The 26,335-nt window shown below is 39.4% G+C and overlaps 2 protein-coding genes across 5 annotated transcripts in view; one reads left to right on the top strand and one right to left on the bottom strand.

The window, feature by feature from the left end:
• The window catches only part of LOC133622442 (protein FAM184A-like), a 114,069-nt gene that overhangs the window by 75,485 nt on the left and 12,249 nt on the right, over positions 1 to 26,335 (top strand). For 2 of the 3 annotated variants that reach the window (XM_061985190.1, XM_061985194.1), the window contains 3 exons: positions 4,122 to 4,169; positions 18,159 to 18,275; positions 19,619 to 24,021. In XM_061985190.1, the coding sequence (XP_061841174.1) occupies positions 4,122 to 4,169; positions 18,159 to 18,230 (120 nt within the window). In that variant the 3' untranslated portion in view covers positions 18,231 to 18,275; positions 19,619 to 24,021. Of the gene's footprint in view, positions 1 to 4,121; positions 4,170 to 18,158; positions 18,276 to 19,618; positions 24,022 to 26,335 lie in introns of those variants that run through there. The other variant, XM_061985192.1, reaches the window with a different exon arrangement.
• Positions 1,621 to 21,646, bottom strand: pln2 (phospholamban 2). 2 transcript variants are annotated; one of them, XM_061985199.1, is made up of 3 exons: positions 21,628 to 21,646; positions 12,577 to 12,648; positions 1,621 to 4,606 (listed from the first exon to the last, which is right to left on the bottom strand). In XM_061985199.1, exon 3 carries the CDS (start codon positions 4,526 to 4,528, stop codon positions 4,367 to 4,369), a length of 162 nt encoding a protein of 53 aa, XP_061841183.1. In that variant the 5' UTR covers positions 4,529 to 4,606; positions 12,577 to 12,648; positions 21,628 to 21,646; the 3' UTR covers positions 1,621 to 4,366. The 2 variants fall into 2 exon arrangements, with proteins under 2 accessions (XP_061841183.1, XP_061841182.1); XM_061985198.1 differs by lacking the exon at positions 21,628 to 21,646 and having other exon boundaries at positions 12,577 to 12,877.

Below are 26,335 nucleotides of genomic sequence, written 5' to 3'. Positions count from 1 at the left end.
TTATTTCTTTTCTATTCCTCCGAAACATATCATAAAATTCAGGTTGTAATCAAACCCCTTAAAAAAAATGTTTCTCACACAAAACAAAGGCAAAACAATTTTAGATTTTTTTTCAGGGAGTTGGCAACCCTAACCCAAAAAGAAGGCGACTTTGAAAGGGACCATTCCAACATTTTTGCACATGTAAATCTATACAATACTCATGTTGTGGTCTGCAATTGTGAATGTTCGGGGGGAAAATGGTGTTATATAAACAAGAACCATGCACAGACTTGGAAAAAGTATCAATGATAACTTTTAATCACCTCTGATGCTTTTCTGTTGGAATTTAAAAATGTGCGGTTTTCCCGAGCACTCGTCGTATGTCTTTTTTTTGTCGAATTGGTGCACTAATACCATCTTCCGAGCGAAGATGTCTGTATCACCACTGATGGCTGCCAGCATCCTGCAGCGCTTCATGTGCAAATGTAACCTGTTTAATATGATATATTTCAAATATAACAGCTGAGCAGGGTCTCATGGGAAATGTTGTTCCTCACCACCTCTTTGAATCCTTGTTGGATTGAACACTGCCACCAAGTGGCCGTCAGTGAAGCATAAACTTCCTGAAATAAGAAGGTTTTTTTTTTTTTGGGTAGTGTTCTATAAAGTCCACTTCTGCCGGGCTTAACTCTTCACTTTCAACTCCTCTTCAAGTTTGTACTTTAAACCGAGTTGAAAGTGAACCTCGTGACCTGTTCTACTTTTCTTTGTCTTGTCCTTTGTTGATGTTTAACTATTATACCGATGTTTATATTTATATCATTCCTCTTGTATGTTATCAAACAATAAAACGATGGTTGGAATGTTTGAAGCACTCTTTTTTGTGTTACAAGTCACAGGAAAGTTTAAGTCAGACCTGGGCTGACTTAAACAATAAAACAAATAAATAAAAAAGCTTAACGGGCCACATGCGGCCCGTTAAGCTTTTCAGTCTGGCCCGCCGGACATTCCCAAATAATTTTTTTAGATCTTTAAGATGGAAACTAGCTGCCATTATGATGTGCAGTCATGTTTTCTAATGACCGTAAGTCTTCAACTATGCAAAGTATTTCAATGGTTGGAATCTGCGCTTATGGATGATATACTAGTTACTATGGTCATCTAATTAATTACTATGGTCATCTAATTAGTTACTATGGTAATCTACGTCACAGCAGCTCAGACGAGGCACCAAGTAGTGTGGGCGGGAAGCGTTTCCATAGATGCAGAAGGAGCTTTTCACAACAAAGTTCTAAAGCTTTGTGATATATCAGATTGTAGGTGGGTTTATTTTGTACCCTTCGCGTTCATATTTCACTGTTTGTTGCATTTTTGTTGCGTTTCACTTGATTGTAAAATATGTCGATCGAGAGGGTGTGGGACGTTCATATTTTGTCAATATTCAGTGTTTTATGGTTCATAGAAAAATTTTAAATTACATTACGTTTTTGAAGGCGGTCTGTCATAACGTTTTTAGCATTCAATCAGACATTATTGTGAAGTTTTGTATTAGTGTCCCTAAAAATAGATATACCCGCCCCCAGACACATTTGTTTCTCTAAATGGGGCCCCGGAGTCAAAATAATTGCCCAGGCCTGGTTTAAGTTGTGTTGGACGTGGTTTATTGTTCAAACAGGGAAATACAACATTCAGGAAAGCCGTTCAAGTGAAGACACAGTGTGAAGTGGTACTGAAACAGTTCATATACATACAACAAAATAACATGAAATAAACTTAATTAGCAACAGAAATAAAACCGTTGACATAGCTGTCACTTGCATTTTTTTTACTTTTGTGACTTTAGACCAAAGACATAAGAAAAATAGGGCCAAAAAACGTTTGTTGCCCTTATTTGTGCATACAGTATTCCCAGCAGGCACAAGACATCGATACAACGTTGATTATACGTACATGTCCTCTAAAACTGACTATGAAACAACGTTGCAAAATATTTGTAAATTGAGACAATGTTGATGTCCAGCGTTGGATCCACGTAGTTGGTTGGGAAATGACCAAATTTCAATGGTCAAATTAATGTCATCAAAAAGCATGTTGTTTCAATGTTGTATTTGTGTTGTAGAATATTAGTTGGGAAAATCAATGTCAGAACCCGACGTTGATTAAACGTCATCAAAAAGCATGTTGTTTCAACATTATGTTTGAGTTGCTCAATATCAGGACCTAATTCAACAAGTTCTCAACGTTGTTTTAATGCAGGGGTGTCAAACGTATCCGATGAGTTTGCTAAGTATAAAAATGAGCCGAAATTTTTGAATGAAAGAAACTGCTGTTCCAAAGGTGTCCACTAGATGTCGCAATAGCAATTCTTTGCATCTTTGTAGATTATGCTACATATTTAAAAAAATAAATAAACCACATGATGTCAGTGCACCAGTCGAGGAAAGTGAGCAAACTACATAAATAACATTCTGTAATTTGATTTTTTTTTTTTTTGAATACTATTAACCGCAACATGTAAGTGTAGAAAAAAAAAAAACATTATGATTTGTACATTTTCAGAATGTGCTTGTTCTATTTTTGAACAAAGAAAACAATCTTGAAGTTGTCTTTATTTTAAAGTTATCGTGCCGTGATTTTACCAGTCCGGCCCACCTGGGAGTAGATTTTTCTAAAATGAGTTTGACACCCCTGGTTTAATGTCTTGTGCCTGCTGGGATCTTTTGTGAATTCTTCTGTTTGTACGACATCTTGTACTCGCATCCAACAAAGCTGCTGCGCTAATCACGTAGTATCTCGTGTCGCAATGACATCAAATCATTCGTAAATGCGCAAATCGTTTTTCTGGTGGCTAACAACCGAAAAACAAAAATTATTCAATCAGTAAAGTCGAGGATATGACTGCCATACTTTTATTTAAAGCTTACTTTGCACTGAACAGGAAGTCACTGTTTTATGTTGTAGTGCTGTGTAACTAAAAACCAGAGTTGTTCTTTTTTTGAAAACTCAAAGGATGCAGGGGCCATATCTTACATTTTCAAAACCAACATGATTTGAGATTTGAGAAACACCTTGCGGTGCAGCTTGAACACATCATCAGTAAAGTGTTTATAATTTTTTTTTAATGAACAAATGAGTTGTTATAAATGCCGAAATATTTACTTTTTCTTGTTTTTTGCTCTTTTGTTTTTTAGTACAGTCCTTCAAATATCAATAGTAATACTGCATGGATTTTTGGGTATTTTTAAAGCTTATATTACAATATTTTTGCCCAAAGTTTAGCATTTTCATGCATAAAATGGCTAAAATAACGAATAATATCAACATACAGCAGTATTGGCCACTGGAGGAGACCAATCAGATCACATTGTTCAGTATTGTGGCCACTGATTGGCTAAGCCTCAGGCAGCATTACTATATTGGATTAAAATATATAAAGGCAACAATAAGGGTGTTATTTCTTCTCTATAGAGATCTCACCATGAATTGATTAACGTGGACCTCGACTTAAACAAGTTGAAAAACTTATTCGGGTGTTACCACTTAGTGGTCAATTGTACGGAATATGTACTGTACTGTCAATCAAATTAAAAGTTTCAATCAATCTCATAATGTTGAAAAAAGTATTTAGAAGGGAGTGAACTGTTTTTTTATGCTCTAGCTATGAAAATATTCGATTTATAATTCATGTTTCCTACTTTGCGGGAATTCAATTATGACGGCCTTGTCCAGAACCAATTAACAGTGATAAACTAGAGATGGCTATTTATTTATTTCAATGGAAAGAAACAGCCTGCATGCCAGCTTTGTGGTATTAGCATCAACATTGTAACTTTTTCTGTTTTCTTTGTTGTTTTTTAGCACTATATTTTTTTAATGTTCCGCAGGCCAATAAAAAAATACCTCTGGACATAAACAGTCATATTTGGGTCTCTAACCTCGACCTTTGAAGGCACTTTTTCGACATAATTATCACGGTATTGACAGTAACATGGTCACCCTCCTGTCTTTTAACAACATGTTGCAGTATGCTCCATTCTAGAATATATTCTGTCTGTACTTTCTTTTTAAAGCTCAACTTAAAACATCTCACCATTTTGAGCCATTAAGAGTTTACAAAGCTGTTCATCTTTTGTTCCCAGGATGCAACTGGGAGTGGGATGTCCGTCCAACCTGGGGGAGTGCAAGCTGTGAGTCTCACACATTTTGTGCAGTAAATGTGACAAGTTTTTTTGTTTTGTTTTTACTGTAAATGTGCAATAGTTTGCGACTTTAAATGCATAGCTCGCTCGGTATTAGATGAATTGCATGAAGTGGGTGACCGGCGGTAGGAAAACATGCAGTCACACTTAGAGTGCATCAGTGAAGTCCGGTCCTCGGTGCAGCCTCAGCTGCTCAGCAGGACGATGATGTAGATGAGGAGCAGACAGATGAGGATGAGGGTGAAGTTGACGAAGAGCTCCTGCAGATTCCTCTTGGCCTGTGGAGTCACCTCGATTTGGGACGCGCGGCGGATGGCCGACTTGGTGATGTGCTGGACGCGCTCCATGGCGATGCTTGGACTCGGAGGGTCAGGCTGCAGGAAACAATCAGGACATGAAGGTCCGAAAGAAAGTTCTGTTCTTGTCTGGAAGGAACAAAAAAATAGAAGAGAAGAAAAGCATCCATTACCTTCATAATTATACAATGTTCAGATTGCTGCCATTTTGTCACCATCTAGTGGCCAACGAAAGTAACTCTGCCTTTAAATGTACTTTCAAGTCAATTGTAGTACAGCATTTACTTACTTGACCCATTCCAAACAACCTTCCCTAGTCACGGTGGAAAAATTAAAATCGACCAGTGCAAAAATTCAACAAACCTGGTCACACATAACACAACCTGCTCATTGAACTTTGTTAATGTTGAAAAAAGTGAAATCAACATTTTAAAAAAATCTAAATAACACCAATGACATGACAATGGAAAATGGGAATAATGCAAAACTCCACAAAACCTTAATGAGGTTGTCCCAAAAGTAAACAAGGTAGGAGTTGGACTTACTCTTAATAACTAATTATAATAATTATAAATTATATATTAATTATATTATTATAATAATATAAATGATAAATAAATAAATGGGTTGTACTTGTATAGCGCTTTTCTACCTTCAAGGTACTCAAAGCGCTTTGACACTACTTCCACATTTACCCATTCACACACACATTCACACACTGATGGAGGGAGCTGCCATGCAAGGCGCTAACCAGCACCCATCAGGAGCAAGGGTGAAGTGTCTTGCTCAGGACACAACGGACATGACGAGGTTGGTACTAGGTGGGGATTGAACCAGGGACCCTCGGGTCGCGCACGGCCACTCTCCCACTGCGCCACGCCGTCCCTAACCCTAACCCTAACTGTATATGTACTCATATACAGTATATGTATAGGATCTCTCTCTCTCTCTCTATATATATATATATATATATATATATATAGGCTCCAGCGCCCCCGCGACCCCAAAGGGAATAAGCGGTAGAAAAATGGATGGATGGATATATGAATATATATATATGTGTATAATAATAATAACTGGGATTTATATAGCGCTTTTCTAAGTACCCAAAGTCGCTTTACATGTAGAACCCATCATTCATTCACACCTGGTGGTGGTAAGCTACTTTCATAGCCACAGCTGCCCTGGGGTAGACTGACGGAAGCGTGGCTGCAATTTGCGCCAACGGCCCCTCCGACCACCACCTATCATTCATCATTCAATTCACCGGTGTGAGTGGCACCGGGGGCAAAGGGTGAAGTGTCCTGCCCAAGGACACAACGGCAGCGATTTTTTTTTTTTTTTGGATGGTAAGAGGCGGGGAGCGAACCTGCAACCCTCAGGTTTCTGGCACGGTTGCTCTACCCACTACGCCATGCCATATATATATATATATATATATATATATATATGTATATATGTATATGAATATATACACAGGTATGTGTATATATATATATATATATATATATATATATATTATTGTGTGTGTATATATATATATATATTATTGTGTGTGTATATATATATATATATATATATATATATATATACACGGACATGAATATATATATTATTGTGTATATATTTATATATATGAGTTATATACACTGCAAAAAGTCAATGTTCAAAAGCAAGAAAAAAAATACAAAAATTAGGGGTATTTTATTTGAACTAAGCAAAATTATCTGCCAATAGAACAGAAAATGTGGCTTGTCAAGACTTTCCAAAACAAGTTAAATTAGCTAACCTCAATGAACCCAAAAATACCTTAAAATAAGTATATTCTCACTAATAACAACTGTACTACTATATGAGTAGGTATTTTCTATTGTTTCATTGAAAATAAAACAGCAAAGTCATCTGTTTTAATATGAGAGACAATTGTGTCAAAGTCATGATTTTTTTTTTTACATGCTTGAAATAAGAAATTATTACTTGAAAAAAGTAGTTTTATACTTTTGAGTGTTAATGACACAGCTTTGCAACAGTTGATATTCTAGTTTTAAGCATGTTTTACTCAATATAGGTCATACAAATCTCATGAGGCAGGTGAAACTAATGAGTCGTCATGGAAACTAAAACAAACAAGGATGCACAAAAACAGGAACTTTTGGAGTCTTAAACTAACAGAAAATAACAAAAAACATGATCCAGACCACAGGTCATGACACAACCTATCATTGTTTTAAATTTTGCACTAAAAAAGTGTATTATTGAACACTTTCTTTCCCATGAATTTATTTTGGCACAAAACATGCTTTAAATCAAATTTAAGTTTTATCAAATAAATATAAAACAGTTTCATGTAAGTAAAAAAGTGTGAAAATGTTTTGTAAGTGGGGGGCTCATACTAAAATTCTGTTTAGAGCTCCAAATTTGCCTTCAAAGCATTCATCTTATCAAAATCAGATTTGAGTCAAATAGTATAAAAAATTGATTAAAAAAAAACAGCCAGCCGTGACATCAAAGTGTGTTTTATTTTATTTTTCAGGAAGTTGACAAACAGACTTTTTGTTTATGCAAAAGTCCAAGGTTGCAGTCCATTAAACTGGCATGTGTCTTTTAAGGTGGATCCAAATTTGTATTTGGTGGTTTGTCAACCTTGATGAAGGTTTGTCAACCTTGATGGAGGTTTGTCAACCTTGATGGAGGTTTGTCAACCTTGATGGAGGTTTGTCAACCTTGATGGAGGTTTGTCAACCTTGATGGAGGTTTGTCAACCTTCATGATTTGTATTTGGTGGTTTGTCAACCTTGATGAAGGTTTGTCAACCTTGATGGAGGTTTGTCAACCTTGATGGAGGTTTGTCAACCTTGATGGAGGTTTGTCAACCTTGATGGAGGTTTGTCAACCTTCATGAAGGTTTGTCAACCTTGATGGAGGTTTGTCAACCTTGATGAAGGTTTGTCAACCTTGATGGAGGTTTGTCAACCTTGATGAAGGTTTGTCAACCTTGATGGAGGTTTGTCAACCTTGATGGAGGTTTGTCAACCTTCATGAAGGTTTGTCAACCTTGATGGAGGTTTGTCAACCTTGATGAAGGTTTGTCAACCTTGATGGAGGTTTGTCAACCTTGATGGAGGTTTGTCAACCTTCATGAAGGTTTGTCAACCTTCATGAAGGTTTGTCAACCTTGATGGAGGTTTGTCAACCTTGATGGAGGTTTGTCAACCTTGATGGAGGTTTGTCAACCTTCATGAAGGTTTGTCAACCTTGATGGAGGTTTGTCAACCTTGATGAAGGTTTGTCAACCTAGATGGAGGTTTGTCAACCTTGATGAAGGTTTGTCAACCTTGATGGAGGTTTGTCAACCTTGATGAAGGTTTGTCAACCTTGATGGAGGTTTGTCAACCTTCATGAAGGTTTGTCAACCTTGATGGAGGTTTGTCAACCTTGATGGAGGTTTGTCAACCTTGATGGAGGTTTGTCAGCCTTGATGGAGGTTTGTCAACCTTCATGAAGGTTTGTCAACCTTGATGGAGGTTTGTCAACCTTGATGGAGGTTTGTCAACCTTGATGGAGGTTTGCCAACCTTGATGGAGGTTTGTCAACCTTGATGGAGGTTTGTCAACCTTGATGGTTTGTCAACCTTGATGAAGGTTTGTCAACCTTGATGGAGGTTTGTCAACCTTGATGAAGGTTTGTCAACCTTGATGGAGGTTTGTCAACCTTGATGGAGGTTTGCCAACCTTGATGGAGGTTTGTCAACCTTGATGGAGGTTTGCCAACCTTGATGAAGGTTTGTCAACCTTGATGGAGGTTTGTCAACCTTGATGGAGGTTTGTCAACCTTGATGGAGGTTTGTCAACCTTGATGGAGGTTTGTCAACCTTGATGGAGGTTTGTCAACCTTGATGGAGGTTTGTCAACCTTGATGGAGGTTTGTCAACCTTCATGAAGGTTTGTCAACCTTGATGGAGGTTTGTCAACCTTGATGGAGGTTTGTCAACCTTGATGAAGGTTTGTCAACCTTGATGGAGGTTTGTCAACCTTGATGGAGGTTTGTCAACCTTCATGAAGGTTTGTCAACCTTCATGAAGGTTTGTCAACCTTGATGGAGGTTTGTCAACCTTGATGGAGGTTTGTCAACCTTGATAGAGGTTTGTCAACCTCCATGAAGGTTTGTCAACCTTCATGGAGGTTTGTCAACCTTGATAGAGATTTGTCAACTTTCATGAAGGTTTGTCAACCTTCATGGAGGTTTGTTCTACCATGATGGAGGTTTGTCAACCTTGATGGAGGTTTGTCAACCTAGATGGAGGTTTGTCAACCTTCATGAAGGTTTGTCAACCTTGATGGAGGTTTGTCAACCTTGATGGAGGTTTGTCAACCTTGATGGAGGTGTGTCAGCCTTGATGGTGGTTTGTCAACCTTGATGGATGTTTGTCAACCTTCATTGAGGTTTGTTCTACCTTGATGGAGGTTTGTCAACCTTGATGGAGGTTTGTCAACCTTCATGAAGGTTTGTCAACCTTCATGAAGGTTTGTCAACCTTGATGGAGGTTTGTCAACCTTGATAGAGGTTTGTCAACCTTGATGGAGGTTTGTCAACCTTGATGGAGGTTTGTCAAGTCACTCAAGTTGAACTGAAGGCTAAGCTCATCAGTGCCGTCATCCGTCTCGCCCCTTCGTGATCTTGTGACCTCCACTGTAGCAGAACACGCCGTGGTGATGATAAGTGATAAGAGAACTGCCCCCGGGCAGGCGCCAGCTGAGGTCTGTTGATGCGTTAATCCCGACTAGTGGGCGTGGCGGCGTCACTGCAATGCCGACAAAGTCACTGCAATGCCGACAAAGTCACTGCAATGCCGACAATGTCAACTTAGTGACAGGCGCAATGCATGCTTTTCTCTGCTCCGTGCTTGGTTGGAGATGAATATGAGCACATGGGGGGGATTTAAAGGACTTCCAACAGTGCCTTAAATCCCCTTTGTGATCGGATTCGGACTCTCGTACGATAAAAGTCATGCTTTTGTTTGTATGTAACCATCTATTCCTATTGTGCCTCTGCCAAAGTACTTTGCTATTTATATTGACTGGACCATTTTAGATTCCTGTCATGGAGTTAAAAGGAAGTGCAGGCTCAGACCAGATGACAGGGCCATAGTGCCGTTTACAGTCTTTTCATCAGCACTATTTTTATCATTCTGATTTGTTTCTTCCACCCCTGATCCGTCCGTGAGTCTCTGATTATCTCTGGACTTGTTAGCGCCTTTGAGAGCCTCATACCTCGCGAGATAACTCTTTAAGTGTGTTGTTGGTCTGCTCTCTGTCCTGCTCTCACTGGAACAAATAGACAGAACACTAAGGGCCTGATCTACTAAGATCCCAAATAACATAAAATAGTTGCCAGGGGTCGGCAACCCAAAACGTTGAAAGAGCCATATTGGACCAAAAATACAAAAAAATAATCTGTCTGGAGCCGCAAAAAATGAAAAGCCGTATATAGGTCTTATAATGATGGCAACACGTAAGTGTCTCTATTAGCTATAATAGCCTACTATCAAAGTGACTATGTGTCGCAGGCTGAAGCAAATCTTCCTTGACAAAAATGTAGAAATGTAATATGTATTCTACACATTTGTACAGTATTAGAAACCATTAGTAAATCAGAGGCTACTCAGAAGGTGAGATAACTCCTGGAAATTACTGTCTTTTAATGGCCAAAGGTATAGATGTGTGTGTCCAAGTTAAATGAAACAACAGGCTGACTTCTTCTAATAGATTTATTACAATCTTTGGCAAGCTTGGTCTGGAACAAGATGGCACACAAACAACTATCTGAAATGCAGCCAATATTACATACGGATAATGTGTCATAAATGAGACATGCAAAACTAAATTATATACAAACAGGATAAAAGTAAAGGAAATTAAATGAGCTCAAATATACCTACAAACGAGGCATAATGATGCAATATGTACATACAGCAAGTTTGCAGTCATGCAGTGACCAAATATGCCTGATTAACACTCCTCACAAGTAAATAACATCAACAAAGTGCACCTTTTGTGCATTCATGCACAGCATAAAACTTTTGGTGGACAAAATGAGACAAAGGAGTGGAAGATTTTACATGTAAACAAAATGTTGCGTCACAGTCCACACTATGGTGTGTTCAAGACACTTAGAAAAAGTCCCGACTTTTTGAAACTTGGAAAAAACGACTTTTTGACAAAAAAGATCCCGACTTTTTGACAGAAAATATCCCGTCTTTTTGACACTTAAAAAAAAAAAGTTTTGACACTTACAAAAAACCCCGACTTTTTGACAGAAAATGCTGACTTTTTGACAGAAAAATCCAGACTTTTTGACATTTAGAAAAAATCCCGATTTTTTGACACTTAGAAAAAATCCAGACTTTTTGACACTCACAAAAAAATCCAGACTTTTTAACACTTAAAAAAAATCATGACTTTTTAACACTTAAAAGAAATCCTGACTTTTTTACTTTAAAAAAATCCTGACTTTTTGACACTTAAAAAAAACAACTTTTTTACACTTAGAAAAAATCACTACTTTTTGATACCTAGAAAAAATCCCGACTTTTTGACACTTAGAAAAAAATCCCAATTTTTTGACACCAAGAAAAAATCCCGACTTTTTGACACTTACAAAAAGTCCTGACTTTTTGACACTTACAAAAAATCCAGACTTTTTGACACTTACAAAAAAAACGACATTTTGACACTTTGAAAAACAACAACTTTTTGACAGAAAAAACCCTGACTTTTTGACACTTAGAAAAAAATCCTGACTTTTTGACACTTAGAAAAAAATCCCGACTTTTTGACACTTAGGAAAAATTCTGACTTTTTGCCAAAAAAATCCCGGCTTTCTGACACAGAAAAAAATCCAGAGTTTTTGACCAAAAAAATCCCGACTTTTTGACAGAAAAATCTTGACTTTTTGACACTTAGAAAAATCCAGACTTTTAACGAAGACAAAACATTTCAGTTAACAAAATAGCACTGGTTAAGCGCTCTAAATGCCCTTAGTGCTTGTTTACCTGTAAGTTTTCCCTGCTGACCCGTGGTCCACCCCTGTCGCCAACACTGGCACTTTTTTTGCTGTCGCTTATTAAATAAATGTTTTAGTACTTGGCACATCGCCTGCCGTCTCTGCATAGTAGCTTCCAGAAAAACTAAAAACTTAACATTTCAAATTGCAAAAAAGACAGACGTCTTTATGTTGAAATAGTTACATTGGGTGGAATGGCTTTGTCTTACATTGTTAAATCATTCGAGGGAAGATGTAAAGAAGTCCAATCCAATCAGTTTAGCAAACCCAGCGCAGAACCCGTAATAGAACAATCGGCTATTGTTAGCCGCTCTTCACGTGGCGTCCCTCCAGTGTCTGCGATGTGTCATGAGGCTGCATGTGAAAAGTACAAAAAGCTTCTCTGCGCAATCATTTAGCTCTGCAACATTTGTCACATGCTCTTGAAAGGAATCGAGGAGAACATAACACAAAAAAAATGTCGTTCGACTGAAGCTGTAGGTCTGACAACCTTTAATTGCAAGCCATGCACGCCGAGTGTCGCCGATAACAGCTGCTGGGCGCCACTGCTGTGCATCAACATTCTTTCTGTTGAGACTCATTCATAGTTTCCATCAAACTGAGCTGGAAACTCTTCAAGCAAAGCTTGTTCAATAAATGATGTTCAGCTGCATGGGTGCGCAAACTAGGCTAGAATTGGGTTTTTGGTGCCAGGAAGCTTTCAGTACAGTACTCAATTTATTCTGAGAGCTGCACAAACTGGACATCACATTAGGTACACCTGCAAATATTTAATGAGCCGGAGCATTTCTGCTTTGTTTAGTATGTCAAAGCGCTAATGACAGTACTTGATCATACACCCTAAAGTCATTCAAAATAAACACATTTTAAATCAATACCTCTCAGACAGTGTCAAAACATTTTCCTTTTGGAGACATGGTATAAACAAGTGAGTGTCGGACTCATTTATATGTGCGTAGTTTGTTAGGAAATCCACCCCAAAGGAAGAATAGAGAGAAGGAGAAGACTCTGAGTTCTAGAAGGATGCTGCCGCTTACCTTGCAGATGAAAGCAGTCCTGACTGGTGTCTGAGAGCGAGAGAAATGTCAGATATGCAACCATATCCAAGGCTGTAAACAGATAAAGAGGGAGGGAGGGAGGGGGGTAAAGAGTCGTAACAAAGCATAAGCCTGAAGAGCAACCAATGCCTAACTAGAAGAAGTCTCAGTTTGAACATTTTGTAGATTTTGCTAGTTGAGTTTTGTCGACTGCAAACATGCTAAAGTGGGAAAGTTCCTTATAAGGAGAATGTAACTCTCTGTATGAGTGTGTTGTTTTTTTTCCCTTTTTTTTTTTATCTCCAGTGGACAGCGAATGTTAATCCTCCTCCCTCTGGGGAAGCTCCAGCCTGAAATGAAGATGCATTAGGAAAGACAAACACAAGTTGAAGAGCGCCTGCAGTGGGAATTAAAGATAATACAAATGTTTTCCCAGCAGGTACATAAAACAAGCTGACAGGACTAGTGAAGACTGAAATGTTGTCCCGCGGGGCCAAAAGAGGAACGAAAGCCCATTTCTGGCTTTAATTCATCTTTCAAATTAAGTATTTAATTTCTCGTCTAAGATTTGAGGTTTTGAAACATAGTTGTGCAAAAACAGCCATAAAGTCAGATTCAGACATGAATGCAGAAAAATGCAGTTTTAGCATGTGGGACAATCCCACTGAATTGGTGCTATTTGAGTCCCCAGGAAATTAAATATGTAAATGCATGATAAAATTAACTTTAAAATGTTTTGTTTTTTTGCTGAAGCACACAGTCCTGCTTGTGTGTTTGAAAAATAAAATGTAAAATATTAATTTAAGCCAGTGTTCCTTAATGCCAAAAATATCTGTTTCTCTTAGTTTCACTTAAGTTAAAAGTTAAAGTACCAATGATTGTCACACACACACACTAAGTGTGGTGAAATTTGTCCTCTGCATTTGACCCATCCCCTTGCTCCACCCCTTGGGAGGTGAGGGGAGCAGTGAGCAGCAGCGGTGGCCACGCCCGGGAATCGTTATTGGTGATTTAACTCCCAATTCCAATCCTTGATGCTGAGTGCGAAGCAGGGAGGTAATGGGTCCCATTTTTATAGTCTTTGGTATGACTCGGCCGGGATTTGAACTCACGACCTACCGATCTCAGGGCGGACACTCTAACCACAAGACCACTGAGTAGGTTAGTTGCTTAGTTGTAACACACTATTCCACCACTTGTGGCAGCATTGATCATCTCAAACAAACAGAAGTCTGGAGCTTAAGTCAGAGAAAAATGTCTAAAGTGCAAAAAATATGACTAAAGTGGTGAAGCTGTATTTTCATTTTCACTTTAATTTTATTGACAGTTTAGTGAAGAAACAGAATTATTATTGATTTAGTTAATTCATTTTAGCACAACATAATTGTATGTAAATTTATTTTTCGTCAGTTATTTATAAGTCCCTTCTTATGGCGTATATTTGGTCAGTATGTTTTTAATCAGCTAGATCAGGGGTCGGCAACCCAAAATGTTGAGAGAGCCATATTCGACCAAATATAAAAAATAAAAATCTGTCTGGAGCCGCAAACAATTAAAAACCTTATATAAGTCTTATAATGAAGGCAACACATTATGTAAGTGTCTATATTAGCTATAATAGCCTACTATCAAAAGCTGACGCAAATCTTCATTGACAGAAATGTTGCATTTTAATTTTAATTCTACACATTTTTGCAACAATGGAAATCATTATTAAAATGGAGGCTTCTCACAGGATGAGATAACTTCTGGAAATTACTGGCTTAGAATGGCCAAAGGTATAGATGTGTGTGTCCAAGCTTAAGGAAGCGTCAGGCTGTCTTCTTCTAATGGATTTATTACAATCTTTGCAAGCTGGGTAACGTTTGCTGTGGTCTGGAACAACATGGCACACAAACAACTATGAGAAATGCAGCCAATATTACATAAATAAAACGTTTGGTGGACAAAATGAGACAAAGAAGGAGTAGCATAAAACATGTATTTCTGTGGCAGCATCTGAGAAAGTTGTACATGTAAACAAACTACGATGAGTTCAAGGATCGCTGAAATTAGTAGGACAAAATGGTGCTTGCATGTTTTTAATATAAACAGTGGGTTTTTCTAACAATTAGGAAGGTTTGTATCATGTTTGTCCTCTTACAGAAAATATATTAAAACAAAAAATATATATTTTTCTTCATCTTTTTCCATTTTCACTCATCTCTTAAAGAGGTCCAGGGAGCCACTAGGGCGGCGCTTAAGAGCTGCATGCGGCTCTAGAGCCACGGGTTACTGACCCCTGAGCTAGACCTAAGCCCAAAGGTTGCGTGTGAAATAAATATTAATATTTGTGATTAACACATGGTTTCATATCATTTGACAAGGTTGTAAGCTCTACGTTGGTTTGATATAATTATCAAATATGATTAAAATTAAGAGTAACATTGCTAATTCAGTGTTAATATGTTGAGGAAGAGGCGGGCCTAAGGTCAAAAAGGTTAAGAACCCCTGATTTGAGCAAACCTAAACACAGGAGAAATAACATTTGTTGCCTGTCTCCACTTTCTAAAATTAGATTTTACCATGAAATATAATAATTTTAATTGTTCTAAGTTTGAGACAGTGAGTAATGAAGGGGCGCGTGTAAAATGTCAATTAATGAATGACTGCATGGTAGGGATGATGTTTGATAAGAAATTATCGAGTTCGAGCCTATTATCGAATCCTCTTATCGAACCGATTCCTTATCGATTCTCTTATCAAGTCCAGATAGGTTGTTGTATATGGAAAAAAACACACAATATTTGGTTTAACAAAAGCTCACTTTTATTATATATGAAAAAAATAAAATCTAATAAATAAATAAATCTTGACTGTTACCCCCCTAAAAAAATTAAATAAAATAAATAAATATTGACTGTTGTTACCCAAAGTATATTAAGTGGGATTTTTCAGAAAAACAAATATATACAGTAACACAAAAACAACCTGTCTCTGTGATCACTATAGGTGTATAAATAATAATATAATGTTAAATAAAATCAGTCCCTTGGGCACAAAACTGAAAATAATACAGCTCTCCAAAAAGTGCACTTCTGCTGCTATTTGATATAACTGTTTGTTATGATGCTTTGACATTTTTGCACTTTATTTCTTTATTGAAAGAACATTCTATGAAGAGAAAAGTTGTTTGCAAATGTGGTTACAATGCTAAAAAAAGAAATACACTTTATTGAGTTAACATTATTTCTTTGTAGGGGGAAAGATGTGATGTTATGAGCTAGGGAATATAACAACTACACTACCCAGCATGCAACGGGAGTGACGAGCATGCGCGGTAGCCCCGAAAAGTGTTGTTGCATGTCGCCACCCGGCAGCTAAGAATGAGGTTATGAGCACGCTGTGAAAGTAAACGTCAAGAACTCAGCCAACAGGCCTCGTCTGCATTATTTATAATTAGACAGACAACACACATACAGTGTGATTTTGTTTTGTTTACAAGGAAAGAAAAACAAAAGTTAAAAAAAGGGAGATATATGTTGTATATATATGTATGTGCTGCGGTTGCTTTAAGAACGTTGCGACAGCTGCCGTAAAGGAGGTGCGTTGCTAGCCTGGTTGCTATGTTTCCGGTTGGTCGTAAATGTGTTCGTCGTGTGTTTGTACCCTGCTCAAATCTCTCAGTAAAGTTATTCATTGGATTATACCTTTTTGTTTTGAACTTTATTACACCTTGGAGCGCTTTTTCCGGTCCATTGTTTTTCCTGCTTTCGCTATCTGCGCCTAATGACTGAGCTACGTGACGTCATTTCTTGTGATGTCTCAAGGGGCATTTCTGGTCGGGGCGGGATTCGTTCCGAGGGATTCGAATAAAGAACCAACTCTTTTTCTTTACTATAGTGGTCTCGATAACGGATACCGGTTCTCAAAAAGGGATTCGAGTCCGAGGACTCGGTTCTTTTCTTATCGAACAACCGGGAAAACCGGTTTCGAGTATCATCGCTACTGCATGGCGCATTATATGACATTTTATGGCAAACTAGATTTAATTCATTCAAATAGAGCCGATACACATTATTGAACATGTGACATGTAAATATGAGATTATAGCCAATGGCTAATTTTTATCTCCTCAGCAAGTAAATGTTAAAATGAATACAAACTAGGGGTGTAACGGTACGTGTATTTGTATTGGACCGTTTCGGTACGGGGGTTTCGGTTCGGTTCGGAGGTGTACCGAACGAGTTTCCACACGAACATATTAAGTAGCCGCCTCCGCTTCCTTCTGCTTCTGTTTCTATCAGTCCTCTACACAGCACCCAGCATTGTCCCACCCACACAACCATCTGATTGGTTACAAACAGAGCGGTTCCAACCAATCAGCAGTGCGTATTCAGAGCGCATGTAGTCAGTGCTTAGCGTTTAGCAGGTAAGCATCAGGCTGCGGACTCTCCCCAAATGATAATAAACACCTCCCAGTCAACTACTAGTATCATCACTATGAGCCCGTTGACCTTCTAGAAATTAAAAGGCAGCTCAGCTCGCTCGCAGTCCTGGCTTGAGGTGAAGGCTAATTCGCTTTTAGCGTAACGTTAGCTAATTTTGCGGTATGTGTGTGTGTGTGTGTGTTGCGGACAGCAAAGCCCTGTCTGTCTCTTATTTCACTTTACCTTTTTCTGTGTTGATTGAGCTGTGTTGAAGCAGCAAAAAAAGGACATTATGTTAAATGAAGAGTTTCTGTCTCTGATAGTTGATATAATAATGTAACTGCATCATAAAGCCTACATGAACTCCATGGTGTTCAGGGATGAATAGTCTCTCCTATTGCTATTATATCATTTTTTCAGGTATAGTTACATTAATCATTAGTAATGCAGCAGCTAATCAGGCCCAGGTGGGCCATCTACGAACCTGTCGCTGATCTCGAAGCCAGTCCTGGCACACCCCGTTTTGCTGCAGTTCCACAGGCCACACCCCCCTCCACAAAGATGTTCTGTAAAACATAATCTATGCAACATTTTGACTAAAGAACCACCATTACATGTTATGTAGACCACAAGGAAGTGTTTTCCATTTAGAAAAACATAATAATAGTGTGAGCCCTTTAATGTGCACTATAATCCGGAGCGCCATATACATGAAAAAAGATAAAAAATAGACAATTCATCAGCATTGCGCCTTATAATCCGGTGCGCCCTGTGATCCGGAAAATACGGTATAACACTGCTAGTCTGCACCAGACTGAAGCAGAATGAGTAAATAACGCCAGCCAAGAGCATTAAAAGTGTATCGACGCAGCGGACATTTATCCATGAAAATATGTTACTTTCAGTCCTGCTACTCAAATGAGTCATCTTTGGCTTTATAATCTTAAACCAAATAGAGTTGCCTGAGTACTTCAATATGTTTATTATTAGATTTAGAGTTGGGGGAAAACCCCCAGAAATGTACGTTTATTTTGAGAGAGTTACATCATGGTACCGATTTGGTGGAATGGCTCTTATACAACTCACATTCTTTCTGTGTTTACACCAATATCTATTTCAACTAGACCTGCTGTACGGAATTAGTTTTTGTGTCTCTTTTTGTTTTTGTTCCAGGAGCTGTCGAGCTTTGCAGCCTTACATGGTGAAGAGACTTCTCTGACCCAAAACTGGAGCGAGAGGATCTGAGAGAGAGGCCTAATGTTGCAGCTGCCCTTTTCCAGCACACACCAGGTGACAGCAGTAATGTGCAGAACAATGAATTAAGGCCAAACGGGACAACATTGAATAGATGAATTCATCTTTAAATAGTTAGTTAAATGTGTCATTAATAATAACTGGAACTATGCATGCATGTGCTATTAATTGCTATAAAATGTTTAGGAGTTATGTTTAAATAACTGTCATATTGAGTGTGACAGTTATACTGTCATATTGAGTAAAAAAATAGTTTTTGTATTTGCAAACCTTACAAAAACACCTGATTCTAGTAAAACTCACATAGATACATTATTCCAGGCATTTTTAGACATATTGCATGTTTGGTTTTGGAGTTATGTCTTTATAACTTTCATATTTATGGATGGCGTGGCGAAGTTGGGAGAGTGGCCGTGCCAGCAATCTGAGGGTTACTGGTTCAATCCCCACCTTCTACCATCCTAGTCACATCCGTTGTGTCCTTGAGCAAGACACTTCACCCTTGCTCCTGATGGGCCTGGTTAGCGCCGTGCATGGCAGCTCCCGCCATCAGTGTGTGAATGTGTGTGTGTGTGTGTGAATGGGTGAATTAGGGCTGCAACAACTAATCGATTAAAATCAATTATAAAAATAGTTGGCGATTAATTTAGTCATTGATTCGTTGGATCTTTGCTATGCGCAAAGATCCAACGATTTTTTTTTTTTCTATAAACCTTTATTTATAAACTGCAACATGTACAAACAGCTGAGAAACAATAATCAAAATAAGTATGGTGCCAGTATGCTGTTTTTTTTCAATAAAATACTAGAAAGGATAGAAATGTAGTTTGTCGCTTTCATCCGATTATTAATCGAAGTAATAATCGACAGATTAATCGATTATCAAATTAATCGTTAGTTGCAGCCCTAGGGTGAATGTGGAAATAGTGTCAAAGCACTTTGAGTTCCTTAAAAAAAAAGGTAGAAAAGCGCTTTACAAGTACAACCCATTTACCATTTACCATTTAGTATGACTGTTATACTGTCATATTGAGTAAAAAAAAATATTGTTTGTCTTTGCAAACCTTACAAAAGATAATTTTTCTAGTAAAACTCACAAAGATACATTATTCCAGGCATTATTAGACATTTTGCATGTTTGGTTTAAGAGTTATGTTTGAATATTTTTTTAAATAATTGAATTCATTTTTTAATAATTTAATTCATTATTGTATGGTTGCTTTCATGATGCATTTAATTAATTAAGCAAGCCGTAAAGTTAGAGAACTTACCATTAGGTCATTCCGACCGCATCATCTCCATGCGCCTACCACTGAGAAAAAAGCAGTTTGTTACCCTCTTGAGCCTGTATGACAAATACTTTTTTTTTTTCGATAAAGACCTCTGCAAAAGACAAGGCTGCTATCCTTAGCGACTTCAACGGCAGAGTAGGAAAGGGGTTCTTGGGAAAAACGGCGTTGGAAACTGCAATGAAAACGGGCGTCTCTTGCTGGAATTCTACGCAGAGCTGTAGCTGACAGTCACCAACACCCCAACCTGAATGCATCCTCGGTCCAAACATTGGCTTATATATTAGACTATGTCCTTGTGTGCCAAAAAGAACCTCAGAGATGTTTTGCACACCATCTCCCTCAAGGATCCCTGTCTTGAAATGCTTTGGGCCCGCCTGTAAACCACCATCCTGCAGTTCTCTGAAGGTATCTTAGGGTTCTCCACAAAGTGGAACAAAGACTGGTTTGACAAAAATGGCAGAAATCCAACTGCTGGCGAAGAAGAGATCTGCCCACTAGGCTCACCTAGAAAACCCAGCTTTGTGCCAACACTGGTGACTACGGGGCCTTGTAATAAGCTTCAAAGGCAGTCTATGGCCCCTCGCACCAAGTGGTTACCCCCTTGCACAGTACAGATGGCCAAGCACTCCTCACAGATAAGGCTTCCATCCTGAACCGCTGGGCAGAACATTTCCAGACCCTCTTTAGCGCTGACCACTTCGTCGACAAAACTGCAATCCAGCATATCCTTCATCAGCCCGTGAAAGTAGAGCTGGATGAAGCGTCGACCTTTGACGAGGCCATCAAAGCCACAAACCAGCTGAAGTATGGCAAAGCGGCAGGCGTCGATTGCATTCTGCCATAAATTTGGATGCACAAATGAGCAGCACTGCACCCCAAACGTATTCTCTCTTCCTATGCTGCAGGGAACAGGGAAAGCTACCGCAAGATTTCCGAGATGCTGTTATCGTCACCCTATATAAGAACAAAGGTTAAATGTATGACTGCTTAAACATTGGGGGATCCCTCTCCTCTCAATCGCAGGCCAATTCTAGCAAGAGTTCTCTTCAGCAGTACGGTACCTGCTGTGTCTTAACTCCACCTCCCATAGAGCCAGTGTGGCTTCAGATTGACCATGGATACCACTGACATGGTCTTCGTATCCAGGCAGCTATAAGAAAAATGCCGTCAACAAAACAAAGGTCTGTATGTCACATTCGTAGACCTGACGAAGGCTTTCTATACTGTATTTAGAAAAGGCCTGTGACAGATCGTGGAGCGTCTTGGCAATCCCTCAAAGTTTGTCAGCATGGTAATGCAACTGCATGAAGCACAGCGTGATCAGGTTAAAAACAGCAACAACCTCTCAGAACCTTTCCCGATCATCAACGAAGTGAAGCAAGGCTGCGTCCTCCCACCAACTCTCTTCACAATCTTCCTTCAGCATGATGCTTCAACGAGCCACGAAAGACCGCAGTGACAAAGATGGCATCTGCATTCGATACCGCACTAATGGCAGCCTGTTCAACTTACGACACCTACAGGCCCAAACCAAGACCCGAGAGCAACTGATTCAGGAGTTACTCTTTGATGACGATGCCACCCTCATAACCCACAGAGAGACTGCCCTGTAACATTTAACATCCTGCTTCGCAGAGGCATCCCAGCTTTTTGGTCTCGAAGTCAGCCTGAAGAAGACAGATGTTTTCCACCAGCGCACCCCCCAAGAAGCGTACTCCCCAGCCAACATTACTATTGGCGAGACAGAACTGAAGGCAGTCTAAGAGTTCATCTATCTGGAGTACACCATCTCCTCTAATACATGAATGAACAAAGCAATAGACAACAGACTGACCAATGCAGGCAGTGTTTTTGGCAGACTCCACAGTCATGTCTTGAACAACAAGCACCTGAAGAAAGCCAAATAATCAGTGTGGGTGCATACAGATGAAAACGCAGCTACGCTGGGCATGGCACGTCTCTAGAATGGAGGATCATTGCCTACCTAGTATCATCCTCTATCGTGACAGAGGATCACCAAAGAAGAAGTACAAAGACTCCTACAAAACATCCCTGTTCACCTGCCACATTGACAGTGGTTAGCCTTTGCCACTGACCGAGGGCCGGGGTCACACTCAGTTCACCAGTCAGTCTCCTCCTTTGAGAGCATCCGTAGGGCTGCCCTTGAGGAGAAGAGTCGGAGGAGGAAGAACCGTGTTGCCACAGCACAAACCCCGGGTCGTCATTCCCTTGCAGCCGCTATGGCCAAGTGTGTCTGTCCCGAATCGGTCTCGTCAGCCACCAGCGAGCCTGCGCCAGACGTGGTCAACGCCCTTAAATCTTCATTCGGAAGCCAAGCCAATAGAAGAGTAGAGACACAATTTTATAAAATACAATTATGTTTGAAGATCATAAGCAGTAAAAGTTCAACATGCTGAAATGTTTATAGGGAAGGGTTTTCCTACCACCATGTTAATATCTTTTTTTTGTTGAATCATGTAGAAAAATATATATATATTTTTAGTCTGCAGTGGTTGTTTACTCTGGAGGACTTTCTGCTGCTGTTGGCAGCGTTACACACATTCCCTCTCCCGTTAAGTCTCCCCCATCTGCCCTTTCCTCCCTCTGTACTCCAGATTTAGATAGCTATGTGAAGAGCCCCACAAAGAGCTTCTCCCCCGAGACTTGCACAAGAGAGTGGGATTTATCCTATTTAATGAACTTAGGAATCTCAGTCCTTCTGAAACCATCCATCCATTTACTTGTCCTCATTAAGGTTACAGGTGAGCTGGAACTTGTCCCAGCTGACTTTGGACTGGTCTCCAGTGTAGACAAACAAGCATTCACACTTACAAATGGATGACTTTGAGTCTCTAATTAACTGGTATGCATTTTTTTGGAATGTGGGAGGAAGCTAGACCAAAGGATGTCCAGGAAACCTAAAAAATATGTCAATTTTTGTTGGAACTAGGATTGCACGATGTAGACGATACACGATATAAATGATGTGAATTTGGCTGCCGATACAGTTTTCAATATTATCATCAAATCGTGATAATGCATGTTGATGATAGATTCTAACTTTGTCCCACAAATTTGACAGTGACAACCGAACAAAGGCGTCCTCAACGCAGTGTAGCGTCCTCGCTAGCAAGTTAGCAACTTACAAGTATCTTTATCCGTGTACACAGCGGCGTTTTGAAAAGTCATACATTTTACTTTTTGAAACCGATACCGATAAATTTGAAGCCGATACCGATAATTTCCGATATTACATTTTAAAGCATTTATCGGCCGATATTATCGGACATCTCTAGTAATAATACCGAGGAGAGTATCAGTATATGGTCAATAATACAGAGATTGTATCGATATATGTTGTGAAGAGTGTTATTTACACAGAAATATTTTGTAAATGTAAGTGTCTGTCACACGGCAGGAAAACGGCTGATTAAACAAAACAGAAATCATGGACCCACTAAGCTAGCTCTCCAATCAACTAACAGACTCAATAACTCCACGGTTATTACAAAACTGAAACAATACAAAAGGAATAACATTGTAAGTTGACAATACTAACACATACACTCGTAAGCATTGTAGCATATTAGCTAATGCTAACGACGCTAGTTTCATTACCTTACGATAGCACGTACAAATATGCATGAAAACTCTCCTACAGACACCACACATGGAACAGTTGAGTAAGTAAGGATTGTTTTAGTTGTCTTGTAAAACTTACAAACATTGCTTGGAGTGATGAATGAAGAATCCTTATGAGCAGAAACGCTATGGATGGCTAGAAGACGGAATGGCACTTGTACTTCAGGTTGAAAGCTTTATCCAAACAAAAGGGCACTGTAACACCTGCGGTGAGCGAACTCATCCAAAAGATGGTGTCAAGTTCAAACACTGATGACATCTATTTAACAAGACAAGAGGCAAATAATTAAACACAGACATAATTCAATTTGGACTCAATATTGAGGATAGTTGTCTGTACACTGTACCCTTGCACAGTATCTCAGCACGCTCTGCCAAAAGATCGCATGCCTCCTTCTTTTATTTTGGACCCTCCCCCGACCACATGGCCACCACTGTTTCCAAAGGACAAAGGTGGCAAAAAGTTCACAGAAAAGGTCGTAAACAATTCACAGAAAAGGTCAGTTCAAAAAGAGTTCGTAAAATAGTTCCAAAAGAGGTCCATAAATTAGTTCAAAAAGACGTTCGGAAAAAACTTCAAAAAGAAGTCGTCTGGAAATTGGGCAGATCCAGTCATCTCTCCGCTTTGAAGTCCTTGGGTTAGAACAATATCTTTCTGTTGATTACCATACATGAAAGAAAACAGGATCACCTTCATCTTGCTTTCCCCCCCCTTACACAGTGGAGTTTTACGAGCCTTTCTCTTAGTGGGTTTCAAAGACAGCTTTTGTCTTCTCACCAGAACCTCAATGTATCACAAAGTTTGTGTGATAACTTACAAACAATTATTCTAACATATGGCACCAGAGCACAAAAACGATTTGCATCTTGGCCGTCAGCGAAAGAAGATCCATAAGTTAGCCATACGGCTTTATAAGCCACAGGGTGCAAAGCGTAGGAAAAAAGTAGTGGCTTATAATCCGGCATTTACGGTAAATTATTTTTTTTGTTTTTGTTATTGTTGAAAAACCTTTGGAATTAAGTACATAAGTTGTAATATTTCCGAATCGTGATTCTTTTTTTATTCCAATTCTAAATCAATTCATAATTTTCAGAAATTAATTAAATAAATAAAAAACAAAATAACTAAAAATAGTTTTTCTCCGCTTAGTCGCTGCGTCATATGTAAGTTAGCCAAGAGGAGCTTTTGAAACCTGAATTAAATGTGGACAGATTTGTTTGCGTATAAAATAAAACATGAAATCATGAAGTCTTTTCTGACCTATAACTGTTGTTACAATGTTGGATGGTCGTGTTAAACAATGTTAGAGCGTCTTAATTATAAGTTTCATGCATTCTAGCACGCAGTTTTAGATGCCTCTAAAGAAACACTTGGTTTGCAGTGTGGCTATGGTGTGACATCACAGTGAGGTGGACACACTAATTTGGACATCAAGCCAAGCACTCAGCCAGATGGGGAGGAGCTATTCCCCTTCTGTTCAGGCTATGAGGAAACAAAACATGTGGGATGAAGTATTATTTTCGTCTGGTGGTATTATTTTCATATTGAGGCATGTGCATAACAACACCTATGTGTGACATGCTAAAAGCAGCATTTATGTCACCGGGTGAATCTATGTAATGTTTCTGAATTTCATATTCGACTGTGTAGGGAATAAATATAGTGTTGATGACTTCACGACATATTTAAACAGTGTACATTTTCAAAAGATACACTATATTGCCAAAAGTATTTGGCCACCCATTCAAATGATCAGAATCAGGTGTCCTAATCAATCAAATCAAGCACTTAGGCATGGCGACTGTTTCTACAAATATTTGTGAAAGAATGGGCCGCTCTCAGGAGCTCAGTGATTTCCAGCGTGGAACTGTCATAGGATGCCACCTGTGCAACAAATCCAGTCGTGAAATTTCCCCGCACTTAAATATTCCAAAGTCAACTGTCTGCTTTATTATAAGAAAATGGAAGAATTTGGGAACAACAGCAACTCAGCCACGAAGTGGTAGCCCACGTAAACTGACAGAGAGGTGTCAGCGGATGCTGAAGCGCATAGTGCAAAGAGGTCGCCGACTTTCTGCACAGTCAGTTGCTACAGAGCTCCAAACTTCATGTGACCTTCCAATTAGCCCACGTACAGTACGCAGAGAGCTTAATGGAATGGGTTTCCATGGCCGAGCAGCTGCATCTAAGCCATACATCACCAAGTCCAATGTAAAGCGCCACTGGACTCTAGAGCGGTCGAGACACGTTCTCTGGAGTGATGAATCACGTTTTTCCATCTGGCAATCTGATGGACGAGTCTGGGTTTGGAGGTTGCCAGGAGTACGGTACATTTCGGACTGCATTGTGCCGAGTGAAATTTGGTGACGGAAGATTTATGGTGTGGGGTTGTTTTTCAGGAGTTGGGCTTGGCCCCTTAGTGCCAGTGAAAACAACTGTGGAGGTCTTGCTCCTCCAGGTTCTCTGGACCACCAATGACGGACATGACAGCCGTGTTCATCTTCGCGAACAATGATTTATTTTTCAATAAGTTGTTCTTTTCAGCCATGTTAAAGTTTCTCTCGCTCGTTCTCCACCATCAACCACCTCCTCTCCTTCCAGACTGCTGCCTTTAACAGAGCGACAGGTGATCAGACAAACACTCACAGCTCAACGCACCTGTCACTAATCTCGAAGCTGACACACCCCGCTTCGCTGCAGGTCCGCAGGCCACGCCCCCCCACAATAACTTTGAATGCTGCAGAAAACCAAAACATTTTGGACAATTCCATGCTCCAACCTTGTGGGAACAGTTTGGTGCGGGCCCCTTCCTCTTCCAACTTGACTGTGCACCAGTGCACAAAGCAAGGTCCATAAAGACATGAATGACAGAGTCTGGTGTGGATGAACTTGACTGGCCTGCACAGAGTCCTGACCTGAACCCGATAAAAACACCTTTGGGATGAATTAGAATGGAGACTGAGAGCCAGGCCTTCTCGACCAACATCGGTGTGTGACCTCACCAATGCGCTTTTGGAAGAATGGTGGAAAATTCCTATAAACAACACTCTGCAACCTTGTGGACAGCCTTCCCAGAAGAGTTGAAGCTGTAATAGCTGCAAAAGGTGGACCAAGGCAGGTGGCCAAATATTTTTGGCAGGTGGCCAAATATTTTTGGAAAT

The sequence above is a fragment of the Nerophis lumbriciformis genome, linkage group LG23 (genome assembly GCF_033978685.3).
Source record: "Nerophis lumbriciformis linkage group LG23, RoL_Nlum_v2.1, whole genome shotgun sequence".
Lineage (NCBI taxonomy): Eukaryota > Metazoa > Chordata > Actinopteri > Syngnathiformes > Syngnathidae > Nerophis > Nerophis lumbriciformis.
The sequence above is the reverse complement of the archived record's forward strand: the minus strand, read 5'-3'. Positions and strand labels throughout refer to the sequence as shown.